Source organism: Eurytemora carolleeae, unplaced genomic scaffold (assembly GCF_000591075.1).
Source record: "Eurytemora carolleeae unplaced genomic scaffold, Eaff_2.0 scaffold107, whole genome shotgun sequence".
Taxonomy (NCBI): Eukaryota; Metazoa; Arthropoda; class Copepoda; order Calanoida; family Temoridae; genus Eurytemora; species Eurytemora carolleeae.
This window is the reverse complement of record NW_019396413.1, coordinates 278,556-296,059: the sequence shown is the minus strand read 5'-3', so window position 1 is coordinate 296,059 and position 17,504 is coordinate 278,556. Positions and strand designations below refer to the sequence as shown.

General features: G+C 31.3%; 1 protein-coding gene across 1 annotated transcript in view; it reads left to right on the top strand.

The window, feature by feature from the left end:
* LOC111702832 (uncharacterized) overlaps positions 1–4,194 on the top strand; it is a 7,435-nt gene extending 3,241 nt beyond the window's left edge. The window contains exon 5 of the mRNA XM_023474614.1: positions 4,034–4,194. Within this exon, the coding sequence (XP_023330382.1) occupies positions 4,034–4,099 (66 nt within the window). The 3' untranslated portion in view covers positions 4,100–4,194. The remainder of the gene's footprint in view (positions 1–4,033) is intronic.
* Positions 4,195–17,504: the final 13,310 nt, after the last annotated feature.

Sequence of the window (17,504 nt, the reverse complement as noted above, 5' to 3'; positions counted from 1 at the left end):
CCCCCAACGCGTGGCACGTGTCTCTGGAGTGCCCTAATCTGGTGACCTTTGACGAGGGCAGGTCAACCCTTGTTTTAGGTTGGAAAGCTCCTATTTCACTGTTTACGCTTTTTAAATCTATTATATGTGAGGAGGGTAGAGGGGGAAGGGACGTTTACGGTAAGTTTAGTTTTTAAAGAAAAAATATTTACTCACTCATTAAAATACAGTTACTTTAGATCAAAATCACACGAATAAATCCTTTTTTCGATATACCATATTGATTTACCATATCACGATCGATGCATAGGGTAGGGTGGAGGTCAGTCAAACGGCGGGTCGGTTTTTCAATAAAAATCGGAAATGGTTAATAACTTTTCAATTAAGTTACAGGGCTAAAATTTATATATTTAAAAAGCCCTTGAAAAATGGATACAATAATATGAGTCACATGTTAATATTTGTCAAAAAGATAAAATAACTATTTTTGAACATACTTTTTGAATCTTTTTTAGAATTCTCCCTTAAGCAGCCTAATCATTAAAGTTTTGTTTAACGAGCAGGCCTTAAAAAGTTGGACTAGGGTAATCACACTCCCCTATCTCAACTCTAAGGGTAAAATCATGGGGGGGGGGTGGAGGAAACACCCCCAATCTATATTAGACAAAATTAGCCCAATCGGGATAGGGTTAAGAGAAAAGGGTTTTAAATCCTTATAAAGATCAAACAAGTTTGCTTTTCTTCACTCTTGGGAATTAAATAAAACTAGAGGGATTGCAACAATGTCGCAAAGTCTTACAGCTGAAACTCAGTCGAAATTAACCTTATTCCAGTTACAACTTACTTATATTAGTAAAATCGTTTTCCGTTTTGAAAAAATGGTTTTGGTTAACATCTTTACTCATAGTAAAAATGTTGCTCTGTGTAAAAAAAAGCAACCTTGTCTAGCATGCAATTTTGAATTAGGATTTGCATCTCAGATTGTTGAGAGGCCTTTAAAGAGGATAAAAAAAATTTGCAAATGGGCCTCAAAACAAGAGACATCCGTAAATATGTAGGAAATCACCCGCAGATGGAAATGCTAATTTCTATTATTATATATTTAATATTCAGAACAAATTGTAAATTGTATGTGGCGTCACTGTGGGAATTAATATTTGAACTCTTATATTAATTGGTATTATTGGGAACACAAGTATAAAGAAGTTGACAGCCATTTTTGCGTGGAGGGAGGGGGGTGATGACTGAATTTTAATTCTATAAACAATTTGACGATCAAATGAATAAGGCGCCTAGAGACTTCCCGCCAGCTTCGTTTATTGGAACAAACTCGGCGGCACTAACGACCAATCACAGTTCACTGTGATTTAAAGGTCTCTGGCTCTCGAGCAAAAATCTATGAGAATTTTGCCAATTACTTCTTAAAAGCTAAAGCTAGCAAGTAGTGCTAAAATGTATATGTTAAGGGCTACAGAAAAGCAAAAGTGAGTTAGAGCGGTAAAATCAAAGCCCAAGGCTTTGCAACACTTCAAAGTCGACCCTGTCTTAAATATTGATGAGACTAAGCAGGCTGAATCTTTGTGAGTTGACGAGACAACAATTAGTTTAGAATATCTCAGTAATAATTTTAAAATTGCTGATGTACATTAAAATTGATTTATGTGGTTTTGATTGGATATTCTTAAACCGTAAATCATTCATGTTTTAGTGGATAAACGACACTGTATAAATATTTATATTTTTTCACAATTTTATGTCTTTTTCTTTCTGCATTAAGAAGAGGTATCACAGTCCTGCGAGGGACAGTGCCCCACACTAGAATTTAGCTATTACTAATTTATCCATTTTAAACTCAAAAACATAAAAAGAAATAAGGCTTGATTTTGGAGATACTCAAAGTACATTTTTATCTTAAATTTTTTTTACTTTAACTGTAATCCTATATAATACTAAAGGACATAATAAACATCTAATGAATCTTTTGTTTTTGGTAAGTTTCATTTATTTTTATTTTCTTCTTTTTTGTCTCAGAAAGTGTGCTCCCCCGTGCCCCCCTCCCTTCGGGGGTGAAAGGGGGAGCACGTGCCTCTGTGCCCCCCCTGGCTACGGGCTTGAATCAATATTTCTTTAAATTCAAATTTTTATAAGTTGTTTTAAAAGAAGAAAAAAATCGAATTGTAAAATATTCACATTTTCTCGGTGTCTACTGTCTACCCTGTAACTAATCCTAATTGTGTCCTGTCCTATTCATTTTCTTGAACAAGTTCACTTTATTTGCTGGCAGGTAGCGACATCTGTTATTAGATTAAGAAAACTATAATTAGTATAATACACCGCACACAGCGTCCAGCTGCTTAACCTGCAAAAAAATAAGGGAAAGAAGAGAGGGGGAGGGGGGGTACTAACAAAGAATGAGATCTCAGAGACGACTGTACGAATTTTTTTACTTTCTGTTTCTTTACATTCATGATTCCCTGCAACTGTAAACTTGCCTTGTGTTTTGACCAAATACTTAATAACCCACTAAAAGACAAACGAAAAAATATTCAAAGCAGAATACTCTTGCCTTGGCATTATCATATTCAAAGAGTTTCAAAGTCGTCTTTACAGTCTCATCTTTTGTGGGTAACCCTGTTTGTACGTAACAATTTGAAATGCTTAGCCCAACAAAAAAGTATAAAAAAGAAATTACGAAAAACCTATCTCTAACGGGTAAGAAATGGGTCCGAAAGTGAAGGTCAGCTTATAAAACAGGACATTTGAATCACCATAAGAGTAGAAATTTTCATGGACATTTGAATCACCATAAGAGTAGACATTTTCATGGACATTTGAATCACAATAGGAGTAGACATTTTCATGGACATTAAATCACAATAAGAGTAGACATTTTCATACCAGAAAGGTTTAAGAATAGGGACTGTAAGTGTAATTTCAAGTGACTCTCTATGTAAAGATGGCAATTCGCAATGCACACAGGGTACCCTCCAAACCTTAATCTGATAAAAGATGTGGAAGATACCTTTGTTTTTCTGACTCGAAAACAGTTTTTTTTCTGATAATTATCCATTGTTTCTTGTCAGCAAGAAATGCGCAAGTCACTCCCACAAATGCAAATAAACATTTTAAATAAAGAAAACCAAGACTACTGGTATCTAATTCGTAATTGAAAATACAAAGCTTTAAAGTGTAAATCAGGCATAGCCAACTTCGCCAACTTTTCATGGAGGGTCATTTAAAATTATGCTTACAGTCCCATTACAGGTTATGTTTCCTACAATGCTACAGTGCAGTGTTTTAAAAAGTTTTCTCTTGTAAACTGATACCTAAGATTGAACTATAAAGTATATTAGGGAAAATTTTAGTACACTTTTATATGGCAGTTAAGGTAAGAGAATCTGTAANCCCCCCCTCCTACAGCCCATCTGTCTGTTTGAACACCACCTAATAATTAACTGAGGACCCCATGAATGAGTAGAACTGTGTATATACAGCTAAAGATTTAACACGGGTTCAGACTAAAACAATTTACTTGTTTTAAATATATATAATTTAAACAGAAATTTGCAGTTTGCACCAGTCTACAACGTAGATGTCACTAGAGCATGTAGGTGGTCCAAAACCAAAATGCACCCTGCACTGCGATTTAATGGTCTCACGCTCTCAAGCAAAAATCATTGAGAATTTTGCCAATTACTTCTAAAAAACCAAATCTAACAAGTAGTGCTAAAATGTACATGTTACCAATTAATGAAGGTTTTGTCCAATAGAATATATTCATCGACGTCTAAAAATATAGGGTGCAAGAATTTTTGCTTACAAAAATAGATTTAAAAATAAGGAATAAGGGGAGGATTTTTAGCAGGGTGGGGATAACAAAAATCAATTAAACAAAAAAATAGAATTTAAAAATCCATCAGAATCATTTCCTTAGTTTAAAAACTAACTGAAAGCAGAGTAGTTCTCAAATTTGATCAAATCAAATCCTGTATATTTAATTATTATTATTTAATTATTAAATTGATTAATTGAATAGATAATTAAAGTATTTCAGGAAGAAGCAGTTGTCAAGCAGGCCATGGAGTTTAAAAGTTCTTTCCTAGAAACAGAGACAAAATAGATATTTAAATATAACCATTATTTATTTTTATCATCAAATATGTTGTTAAAGATTTCTCAGTGACAACGTGCTGTAAATAAACTATAAGAAATTGATATTAAAAATTATAGATTTATCAGTAAACAATGCTGTTAATCGTTTCGGTTCGTTTTTTCCAGACATTTTCTCTTGGGGTCATAGAAACTGTTTATTCTTAATATTTTTACACTTTACAAAATTTGAACCCTGATAGAAAATATATTTGGACCCTGATAGAAAATATATTTGGACCCTAATAGAAAATAAATTTGGACCCTGATAGTAAATATATTTGAACCCTGATAGAAAATATATTTGGACCCTGATAGAAAATATATTTGGACCCTGATAGTAAATATATTTGGACCCTGATAGAAAATATATTTTGACCCTGATAGTAAATATATTTGGACCCTAATAGAAAATAAATTTGGACCCTGATAGTAAATATATTTGAACCCTGATAGTAAATATATTTGAACCCTGATAGAAAATATATTTGGACACTAATAGAAAATATATTTGGACCCTGATAGAAAATATATTTGGACCCTGATAGAAAATATATTTTGACCCTGATAGAAAATATATTTGGACACTAATAGAAAATATATTTGAACCCTGATAGAAAATATATTTGGACCCTGATAGAAAATATATTTGGACCCTGATAGAAAATATATTTGGACACTAATAGAAAATATATTTGGACCCTGATAGAAAATATATTTGGACCCTGATAGAAAATATATTTTCCATGTACATCCCTTTGCCACCCCATGATGATGTTAAGCTGACAAACTTGACGCTATTCTATTTCATTTTGAGGGAATTGTTATTCCGCATTTTCAATTTCGAATCTGAAGGAAAAGTCCTTGTAAATTTACAATGGTACCCTTCAAAGCTTTGTCTGAATCAAGCCGGAATTATATATCCATATTTATAATTATTAAAAAAATTGATTATTTTCAATTGTGATTTTACAAAAGTAGGTTGCGCATTTATTCTGCATGGAGAATTAAAGATAATCAAAAAAATTTATAACTAAAAGACGACGTTTTCCGTATTAAGATATTAAGGGTTCTGCAAAAATAGGTATTTAACAGTTTTTAAATCCAAATATTTGGCCATCCATGTTAACAAAAAAGATCATAGTTTTGCCTAACTGTGTTTTCCAGTTCTGCGTAAAAAAGTGTCAAAACGCGTACGGTTCAAATCTATGCCAAGGGAAAATTAAGAGTATTGTTTATCTTATCTGGCCTTGAACCCCCACCCCTGATATATACCAGGCGTAGACGTGCACTTGCAGCCTAGAGTGGGGCGGTATTTTTTAAGAAGGTCTGGTGCTCAAAATATACTTTCAAATATCTGGGTGATAAAATATATTTGTTTATATTGAAAATTGGATTTTTAGTTATTTAGGGTTCCAACCTCTTAATATAGTGTTCTTAAATATCGTTTATTTTACAGTCCTCTTCTAGGGGTGGACATATAGCTTTTTAATACTTTTACAGGGATATCCATACAAATAGAGACGACTGTGCAGATTTCTTTTTAACACCAAAAATGCATTTAATTCATGTATCATACATTTGCATCTTTTATTAGCTTCGGGAAGCCGTAAGCATAGTTTGAAGTGAACCTAGATTTCTCTAGAGAGGTGCATGTCCGATTCACAATGAGGAAGATTTCTTCGTATTCTAGTTTAAAAATGTTGAATTCTGTAAACTTACTTCATTTCTCATATAATAATATAATAAAATATTTATGAAAATAAGGATATCTTGTTCATCCTTGATCTCTTTAATTCAATAACAAAATCTTATTCAACTTTTAGTTATTTTGTATTCCAGCAGGAGTAAAAAATGTTACTATTTTTTAGTGAGATATTTCCTCTTAGTTTGGTGTGCATGTGTTCTATGTTGAGTTTGGCGTGTGTTGTGTAAAAATATTATTTAAATCCCCGTGTGCTTATCTCCCCAATAATGAAGTTGTTTAGAGAGAGTTCCAAAGTGACAATAATTGAATGTATTGGCGGGGAAATATGATATCTCTAAGTTTTGAAAAACAATTAAACGAGGCATTCGCGCGCAACATCTGTTCATTTGTACAGTTAATATTGTATATATGTTATATACTTATAGAAGAGAGGGATTTAATGATGAGGGGAGTTGGGTTAGAGGGAGGGGAAGGAGAGTATAGGAACCGGGAATGGAAAGGAGAAAGGAAAGAGATGGGAATTGGAGTGGATAACAAAAAAATAGGAAAGGGGAAAGAGATGGAAAGAGGAAAAGAAAAAGAGATGGTAAGATGTAGAAGAAGGGAAGGAAATGGGAGAGAAAAAAATAAAACATATGGAAAGGGAAGAAAAAGGACGAGGAAAAAGAAAAGATATGAGAAAGGGAGAGGAGAAAGAAAGTAGATAGGAAGGGGGGTATTGAAAGGGAAGGGGATGGGAAGGAGGGAGGAGAAAGAAAGTAGATAGGAAGGGGGGTATTGAAAGGGAAGGGGATGGGAAGGAGGGAGGAGAAAGAAAGGAGATAGGAAGGGGGGTATTGAAAGGGAAGGGGATGGGAAGGAGGGAGGAGAAAGAAAGTAGATAGGAAGGGGGGTATTGAAAGGGAAGGGGAGGGGTTTGAAGTGTAGAACTGTCTGTCCCTATAATCCAAATATTTGTCTTAAATGTTTAAACAACTTTCAGCTCTTACAGCTAATTCACATTAGAAGTTAGAACTCATTTCAGTGTTCTGTCTTCTTAAATCATCATGTAGTTTTCAAACTAATTTACAGCATGTACTTCACTTATCTAAAAATAATCTTCCTTTATACTTTTAACATTTTCTTCTACATTTAAATTTACGAGCCGGGTCAACCTTTCCTGTCCCAGTTTGTACTGTACCTAGCTCTATGGATAGTTCTAGCCAGTGCAACAAGGTTGAGACATTCAGACTTTATGCTTCATATATGTTGAATTTACTTTTACTAAAGGAGCAGAGGTGCGTGTATGGTTTCTGTTTTATTTAAAGGGATGAGGCCAAGGGAGGAGAAGGGTTTTCAGTTTTAAGAATAAACTCTGTCAATATTTAAAAATTGTCATATCTCATTACTCTCACTAGGAGGAGATAATTCATTTGGTGTACTCACCCGTTTTGCCGTCTATTGTCTTTATGTACACTGTACAAATAGCTTACCTTAACTTTAGTGATATAAATACTTTCTTTTTTACTTTTCAGCAATACTAACAATTATCATCATAAATAAGCAATATATTCAACTTAACTTTAAAATAAAGATATTTTTCTTGGTTCGGAAATTGAGTTAAGCTTACCTAATCCAAAATATATAAGCTGTTAAGAAGTGTAAAAAATTAGGGAGGGGGTGGGGCGACATATAAAATTTGGACTGAGCGATTGGAAAAGAAGGACTAAAGTTTTATGCTTGCTTACTGTTGATATTACTAAAGAAGATCCCGTATAGTGGCGTGAGAGAGAGTTAAAGGGCTAAATGATATGAACAGTGAAGAACTAGGAGGACAGACACCGTTATTATACTAATCAGATATATATCTATCTATCAAACTTTCTATCTATCTATCTATATATCAAACTTTCAATCTTTCTATTTATTTATCTTCTATATTTCTATCTTTCTTTCTTTCAATCAATCCATTTGTCAACATTTCTATCTATCTATTTATCAAACTTTCAATTTTCCTATTTCTCAGTCTATCTATCAGCTATCTATATATATACATGAAAACTAAGAAGCTGCTCTGATTATTGCTTTATAGCTATATATATATATATATATGTACATATAAAACTACATGTCTATTTATATGTATACAGTGTTTTTTTTTTAATGGTTTGTCTTTTCTGAATCGGTCTAAATTAATATAAACACAAAGTTAATTTGTTTCAATCTTTTATTTTTGAATTCTACAGGTTTAAGTCTTACTTTTTTTCCTTATGCCATATATATCTATGTCACACTTTAGTGCGTTCTCAATAGCGTCTCCTCAATGCGTCAACTTTAGTGCGTATTAAATAGCATCTAATTGCATCTAATTGCATCTAATTGCATCTAATTGCATCTTATTGCATCTAATTGCATCTAATTGCATCTTATTGCATCTAATTGCATCTAATTTTACATTAAAACAAAATAAATTTGACATTAATTACATGTTTTCTATCATAACTCCTCTTATTCAAAATTTGGAGTTGATGATGATCTAAACCTCATAGAATCAATAAAGTAGGTGTTAATTTCACATTATTTGAAGATATATTGGGAAGAACCATCTTTATCTATATACTAGCTTGGAAACCCAGTGCTGCCTAGCTGTTATTAAAAGTTAAAAACGCCGTTACCCGCACTTGAACGATTTTACCGGGAAACAAAATTTTCGCTCTTTAAGTCGACCCACTCACTTTGGACTTTCAAAACCAAGATGAGAACATTCCTGTGGTTCTACCAAGTTCCCCAATCAAAATTTGAGGCAAATCGGTCAAGGGGTTCCTACAAACAGAAATTACAACTTTATATCTATAGATATAAAGTTGTAATCTCTGTTTATCTGAGTTTGTTTGTATGTCCGATCATAACTCATGAACACCTTGACTGATTGGCCTCAAATTTTGATCTGTGTGTATGTGTGGATATTTGAAAGATAAAGATAGCGCTTATAATTTTCAAGTGACAGTAAGTGTCAAAATTAATATGATTTCCCCCTCCTGTAACCCCCCCCTCCTTCCCTTTCCCCATTTAAAGTTTTTATTCCCCCTACTCCTACACTGTAAAAACTATGTTTGAAACCTGGCCTCCAATTTTCCCCCGTTTTTTGTGATATCACATTAGTTTCTGTAATTAGACAGCTAACTTGTTTTAAACGTACAGTTTTAGTTGGAAATTGTACACTTCATGTATAATACCGTATAGTTCTAGTTGTACATTGTAAATTGCATGTACACCGTACCGTTCCTGTTGTACATTGTAAATTGCATGTACACCGTACAGTTCTAATTGTAAATTGTACACTACATTTATAATACCGTATAGTTCTAGTTGTACTGTGTAAATTGCATGTACACCGTACAGTTCTAATTGTAAATTGTACATTACATGTAAACCGTATAGTTCTAGTTGTATATTGTACATTGCATGTACACCGTACAGTTCTTGGTGTGCATTGTAAATTGCATGTACACCGTACAGTTCTAATTGTAAATTGTACACTTACATGTATAATACCGTATAGTTCTAGTTGTACATCGTACATTACATGTAAACCATCTAGTTCTAGTTGTACATTGTAAATTGCATGTACACCGTACACTTCTAATTGTAAATTGTACATTACATGCAAACCGTATAGTTCTAGTTGTACATTGTACATTGCATGTACACCGTACAGTTCTAGGTGTACATTGTACATTGCATGTACACCGTGTAGTTCTAGTTGTACATTGTCCATTGCTTGGTCAACTCTAGGTGTACATACATTGAATGTGCACTTGACATTTCTAGGTGTACAATGTACATCGCATGTACAACCTATAGTTCTAGTTGTACATTGTACATTGTATGTACACTTTACAGTTCTAGGTGTACGTTTTTCATTGCATGTACACCTTACAGTTCCATTTTTCATTGCATGTACACTTTACAGTTCTAGTTGTACATTGTAAATTGCATGTACACCTTACAGTTCTAGTTGTACATTGTAAATTGCATGTACACCATACATTTCTAGTTGTACATTGCACATTGAATGTACACCTTACAGTTCTAGGTGTACATTGTAAGTACATATTTTGTTCCTTATATTTTGTTCATTGTTTGTAAAGATTTAAGCTGATTCTATGCTGATTTAAACTGATTCTAAGCTGATTCTATGCTGATTTAAGCTGATTCTATGCTGATTTAAACTATCCATTCTTTTTAAAGATCTAAACTTATTCTATACTATACTTATTCTATTCTATTCTATGCTGATTTAAACTTATTCTATACTATACTTATTCTATTTAAACTGTTTTTATACGTAGCTATCCAATGTTTTTCAAGATTTAACTAATTCTATACTTAGAAAGTATAAAAATTGAAAATGTTAAAATCTTCACAATTATTATTTGGTAAGATCTAAACGGTTTTTTACCTAGCTACACCTTGTTTGTTGCTATATTTGGTATATTATGTTTGAAAGGATTTGATTTATAAGCGTAAGTTCAAGAGAACCTCGATGGTAAAGGAATTGATTAGATTAAGGTATCAAGGGAAGTGTAACGTTGTAAATTGCGCTTACAGCCCCTTGAAGGTTTAAAAGTGCAAATTGTAGGTATAGATATTTTTTTTGTCAGAACAAATGATAATCGTCTCTCCACTTTGGAACTGGTCCAACATTTTTAGAATATTTTCTTGGAATGTTTTAGGTTTCAATTCAACTCCAAGTTTTGAATTGACATTGAAAAATCCCGAAGAATCTGCGGTCTTATAATTAGTGGAAAGGAAGAGAAGGAGACAAAGAACCGACTTTATTCAAAGCTCTGTATGAGGGGTAAATAGTAAATAGTTTAAGAACTTAGCCAGAAAGAGGTTTCTTTGTTTCTTGCATTCTTGAGATTACGAGGAAGGGATTCAACATGTTTTTAATTGTCCAAGAAACTCACTTGATTTTGTTTATTTTAAACTTGGGAAATATGGATTGTTTCCTGATTGTTTCCAGAAAAATATGCGCAGGTTGTGTGAGTTAAAGTTCTGCTTTCTTTTTAAAACTTTTTTGCAATAAACAAAAAGATCATTTTTTCTGTTTAGCTTTTTTGAATGGAAACATCTATATCTGCAGATTAAAAAAAGATAACACAGATAAGATTTCTATTTCTTTATTTGATTTTATAAAAATTCCAAGATATTTTTTGAGACAAAACTTTCCAATAAACCTTCTGTTCTTAAGCCGTTCAGACATTTTTAGAATACTAACAAACCAGCAGGAAACCATTGTATGCCGAGTCCATTAGCCTTGACGTCCAATCATGTGTCAGTCAGTCATATACGTACATAATATACAATACATACATACATAATATACAATACATATATACATAATATACAATACATATATACATAATATACAATGCATATATGTTTTGTGTAAGCGAATTTTAATTATTTCTATACTTCTAGGAGTGCCTGAATTTTAAGGCAGCGCGCAAGCATCCAACATGAAGTGTAACTTGATACATGATACAGGATACAGGGCTCAAGAGATCTATTACTACGCTATGCTTTAAACAAGACATCTTTCTAAACAGTATACATCATTCTATGCATAAATTTTTAATCCTTTTTAATTGTTCGTTAAACAGTGTAAATACTAATAATACCTAAAGTGCAGTTCAGAGAAGATACAAAATGAAAATAAAATTTGGCCGATACAATCTTCATTTAAATAAACTTATAGTTTTTATCAGTATTATCATTACACATTAATAATAATACAATCTTCATTTATAAACTTATAGTTTTTATCATTATTATCATTACACATTAATAATAATACAATCTTCATTTAAATAAACTTATAGTTTTTATCATTATTATCATTACACATTAATAATAATACGATCTTCATTTAAATAAACTTATAGTTTTTATCATTATTATCACTACACATTGATAATAATACAATCTTCATTTTTAAACTTATAGTTTTTAACATTATTATCATTACACATTAATAATAATACAATCTTCATTTAAATAAATTATAGCTTTTATCATTATTATAATTACACATTAATAATAATACAATCTTCATTTATAAACTTATAGTTTTTATCAGTATTATCATTACAAATTAATAATAATACAATCTTCATTTAAATAAACTTATAGTTTTTAGATTTGATTTTGATTTGTGGCAACGACTCGATTTCTTTCTTTCGCAACCATTATACCATATTCATCTTGGAATTCCAAAATTGGGCATTTTTTGCACTGATACTGATATTGGCTATAAAAAAAAACGAAGCTTCAAAGTTTAGCTTAACTGTAACTGTTTGAGCATTGCGCATTTTCTTTCCGACCATGAAACTATAAAGTAGATTTATTTTGGTCTGAAATAATTCATGCTTTTAAAAATGTTTTTTTTTCAGAGCTATTGATAAAAAACTTTTAAAATCTTTATATGAAACCAGGTAATTTTTTTTCATTTTGTGTAAAATAAAAAGGAAAGGGGCAAGTTATAAGGTTGCAAAGATGTAGAGTTCATTTTTCATGAAACTCATCCTGAGGTTAAGATTAGTGTCCTAGAAATAAAGTTTTCAAACAAAGAGACATTTTAGAGAACATAATGTGTTTTTAAACTTTTAGTTCATATTTTGATCACTTAAGATTAAAGTTCCCAGAATTCTCCCTCCTCCTGGTCTCTGTCTGATTTGTCAACCTTGTGTCTATTAACGACCTCTGTGAGACATATTTACAGATACCGGCGCCTTCAGGGGCACCCGCTCAGGATCTTATATCACATCAGGGGCGATACTTACTTTATATGGGGGGGGAGGTAAAGTATCAAGGTTTAAACAAAAAAATATAGTTATTAAGCTAACCTGCAAAATTAAATGTTTTGACTATGTTGATAGATAGTTGACTTTTTACCCCTAAAACTAGACCACACTCCACACTATACATTGGTAGATAGATATATATATGTATGTAGTATCATATTCTGGATTAGCCCACCCACAAATCAATAATCAAGAAAATCAAGAAAATCTTCTTAACCTCATGTTTTAAGCTAAAAAATATTAAAATGTAATTATCAAAATGCAAAAATATGTTTTTATGCATATAAGATAAAATCCGCAAAACGTTTTTTTCAAATCTTTTTTTCTTCAGAAATTAATGTGCAAATATTCCATATATTCCATATTTTGTTTCAAAATTTAAAAAAAATCTGATAAACAAAACAGAGTGAGATAAAACAAAAACCTGCGAAAAATTGTTTGTGTAAATTTGCAACAAATCTTCAGAATAAAACATAAAAAATGTATTTACTGTGAACAAATAAGCTCTGTTATGAATTAAATTGAATAATATAATTAGGCCGGAGCAGATTTGTACTGAGATTCTTTAGCGGATATTTTGTGATAACTCTTTTTTATCAATAGATTGTCATGAAAATTTGGATAATTAAAGAATAAACATTTTCTAGACAATTTCTAAGAAAAAAATGAAGAGATAGTTTCGCAGATGTTTTTTCCTGTTTACCAAAAATATGCATGTATATATCTATATATAAATTAGTCATAACCAAAAAAATTGTATTTTTAATCTCCTTGGTTATCCGTTACAAATAATAAAGCTTTAGATAAATTTTTAATTAATAATTTAACATATATTTCATTCCGCTTTAAACTTATTCTTAGTTATTATTAGAATAGAAGGAATAGAAGGAATAGAAATAATGGGAGGAATAGAAGGAATAGAAGGAATAGAGGGAATAGAGGGAATAGAAGGAATCAATTGAATAGATGGAATAGAAGGAATAGAAGGAAAACAATGAATAGAAGGAAAAGAAGGAATAGAAGGAATCAATTGAATAGATGGAATAGAAGGAATAGAAGAAATATATAGAAGGAAAAGAATTAATAGTAGGAATAGAAGGAATAGAAGGAATAAAAGGAATAAAAGGAATAAAAGGAATAGAAGGAATATATAGAAGAAAAGAATGAATAGAAGGAAAAGAAAGCATTGAAGGAATAAAAGGAATAGGAGGAATAAAAGGAATAGAAGGAATAAACGAAATAGAAGGAATATATAGAAGAAAAAGAAGTAATTGAAGGAATAGAAGGAATATTTTTGTTTTTCTAATCCTTAGATCTCTGAGACCTGATGTCGTAGAACTATAATATTTTAAAATATAGAACTCTCTAAATCAAAAATTCAAAGTTTGTTACTTTTTTCCAGCTTCGTCTTATATATGATCTGCTAATTCTTTCTCTTTCCAATTCTTTTCAATCTTGTTTCATCGTTTCTTTTTCTTCTTCCTACAATTAAGCAAGAAAAAAATTAGAAAACGAGAAAAGGACAAAGAAAGTGAGCGGACAAATGTCTGAAAATGCCATAAAATACCGCAAAATGTGAAAAAAGTGAAAGAAGAACAAATCCAAGACCTCTGAAAATAATACTAGATTAAATGCAAGACAAAGATCAAAGGAAAAACAAGATAAATATGTTCAAGGAGCAAAAGATTTATTGAATTTCTTTATTATTATTTATTGTGTTTATTGACCCCTATGCTGTCGATATGTGGATATCTTATAGTCAAAGTGGATAATATGCCAAAAATTACTATCCAGAGATTTGCATTAATATTCTATTCGAAAAAAGGATCAACATTTGGAAAAACACAAATTTATTTTAGACTATTTAATTAAGGACCAATTTATAATCTAGAATCCAGTGTTAATCTAGCTAAGCAAGGCTGTTTTTTTCTCGTACAATTAAAAACAATGACACAAGGAATTGATTCTTTGCTACAAACTATGATCTTTTTTTAAAAAAAAACCCTATAACGATGTCAAACTATGAATTCTCTTAGATCAAAGTTTGAAATATCAAAGGTTTACACCATCAGGTTGATAAGATATGATATAGGGATACAAAAAAAATTGAGTTTGCGGCAAAGACTGATTTCTTTCGCGGATTTCCCTGATTTTTTTGAAAAATTTGTTTCCTTCCAATGGGGACTCCATAAGAGGTCCAACAAAAAAATTTGGCCGCGACGGTTTGGCTATTTCCAACTATTTCACTCTCCGCTAAACCCCACTATTTCTTCGGTCTGTGTGTACTACAGATCACTGAAGTACACACGTGACACAACAAGCTTAGGGGTGGTTTTTAAGTTTAATGGATTAAAACAAACAAACCGAAACACAGACAGACATGCCGAATATCATGTTTTTATGAAATAAACATTGAATATTGAAGAAGGCTTGAGAAAATAGTGTAGGAGGAAGAAGGTTGAAATATTTAGATAAAATTACACTAATCAAGTATCAACGGGGAGGGTTTAATGTTATTTTAAAAACACACAGGGTTTGACCCGTTTTAAAAAATTACCCTCATCCGGTTCTAGAAGAATTAATGGGGGTGGGCGGGGCCATGTAGCGGTAGAGGGGCGGGGCATTTCCTACCGAAAATTGAAATGTTTGTATCTGGAAAATTTCACCGCGGGAAACTATTAAATTTTATTTTTGAATCAGACCGCGGGAACTTTAATCATCTTTTTAACGTTATAATTCACATAAATCACAATAAAGAAATTAGAAACAAATGTGATCATGTGTGCATTTGAAAATAATTCGAAATGTTACAGTAATTATTTAGATAAAAATTATATTCATATCTGTAAATAAGATTATCAAAAATCTTGGTTAAAAGGAATTGAGTCTTTGCCACAAACTCTGATTCTATCTCCTGGTTCTAATTCCTATATCTTTGAAGCAGCAATGTTGTGGACCTTGGATATTTCAAACTAAGAATTCTGTTAGATCAAATAATCTAAGTTTATTCCATCAGGTTGCAAAAATATTTGGATTAGAAAATTTGAGCTTGTGGTCAAGGTAAAATATTTCTCAAATACTTTCCCATTAGAACATTCTGCAGACATAAAAAGTATTGGCGCAAATTGACATGTTAAAATATTAAAACTATTTTTGTCAGTTTACCCTTTTGCTTTGTACACAGTTTCAAATATATATTTAATGCCACTTGATATTTTAGAAAAATAAACATTTTTCTGAAATAAAAACAATTTTATTTCTTATTTTGTAGTGTTTAGTCTCAAATTTCAAGTTTAACTGTATCCCCCGGGATACCTATATATCATACATTTTTATATATTCAATACATAATATTTTTTCAGCATAAACATTAATTTTAGATGTTTAAATGTGTATTTTCTAAGATAAAATGTTTTATTTTGATCTAATCTTTGATTGGAATTAAATTATATAAGGAACTGTATACTCGCAACAAACTCTAATTTTGCTTCTAGGCTAGAATACCAGAATATCTAATGCCAAATAATCAAATGTACCATGCAAAGGCAGTACATTTTAATTACGTTGTAAACAAGTCATAAGAAACTGATTTTACTGCATTATTGTATTAATAAGTAAGTAGTTGTCCTAACTGTTTAGTGTACACTTTTTTATATTCTAAAAAAATTTGATAATTTGGCATTTGATATTCTGATTTTTTTGTTTTTCTAATCCTTAGATCTCTGAGACCTGATGTCGTAGAACTATAATATTTTAAACTATAGAACTCTCTAAATCAAAAATTCAAAGTTTAAAATATCAAAGGTTTAGGTTTAGGTTATTAAGATATTTTGATTAAAAGATTAGATTGTGTTTTTTAGTAAAGGAACTGAGTTTTTGCCACAAACTCAAATTTCATAATTCCTATATTTTTGCAACCGGATGGTGTAAACCTTTGATATTTCAAACTTAAATTATTTGGTCTAATATGATTCATAGTTTGAAATATCAAGGGTCTACGACATTAATTTGTAAAGTTACAGGGATGAGAAAATCAGAGTTTGTGGCAAAAACTCAATTCTTTAAGGGAAAATTACTTAGGAAGAGAAAAAAGAGAAAAGGCCATTTAAAATAAATCCAAAAATCAACTAAAACAAAAAGACAATATTCAGAGTGAGAACAAAGAAAACTATGTTTTGTAAACGTTAATGTGATGACTTATTTATTGCATATTGTTAACTAGAAGTAAATTTCCCAAATTAGGCACGTCGTAGTGTAAAGTTATTACTTATTCCTTTCCCTATTTCATCCCCCCNTTAATACTTTTTAATACTTTTTAATACTTTTTAATACTTTTTAATACTTTTTAATACTTTTTAATGCGTTTTAATACTTTTTAATGCTGTTTAATACTTTTTAATACTTTTTACCCAAAAAATCATCTTTTTTTCCTGAGTCAGCGAAGAAAAAAGCAAGTATAAATTCTGGAGGAAAAAAATTATTTTCAAAATGGGGGAAATTATTCAAAGAAATATACACTTCTAGCTGGGAGGACACAATTGGAAAGGAGAAGTTAGGAAAAGGAAAATTTAAATGAGGAAGGAGGAAAGCCAGGAAAAGAACAAGTTGGGATTGCAGTAGTGGGGTTAGGGTATGGAAATTATGGAGAAAGAAATGAATGTGAGTATGTATGGAGCCAAGCAGATGTAATAGGCAACGCCGATACTGATATAATATACATTACACACTCGCTTGAGAACCCAGCGTTGCTAAAAACCAAGCTAAAACCGTTCCCGTGGTTCTTCCAAGTTCCCCGCTCAAAATTTGAGGCAAATCTGTCA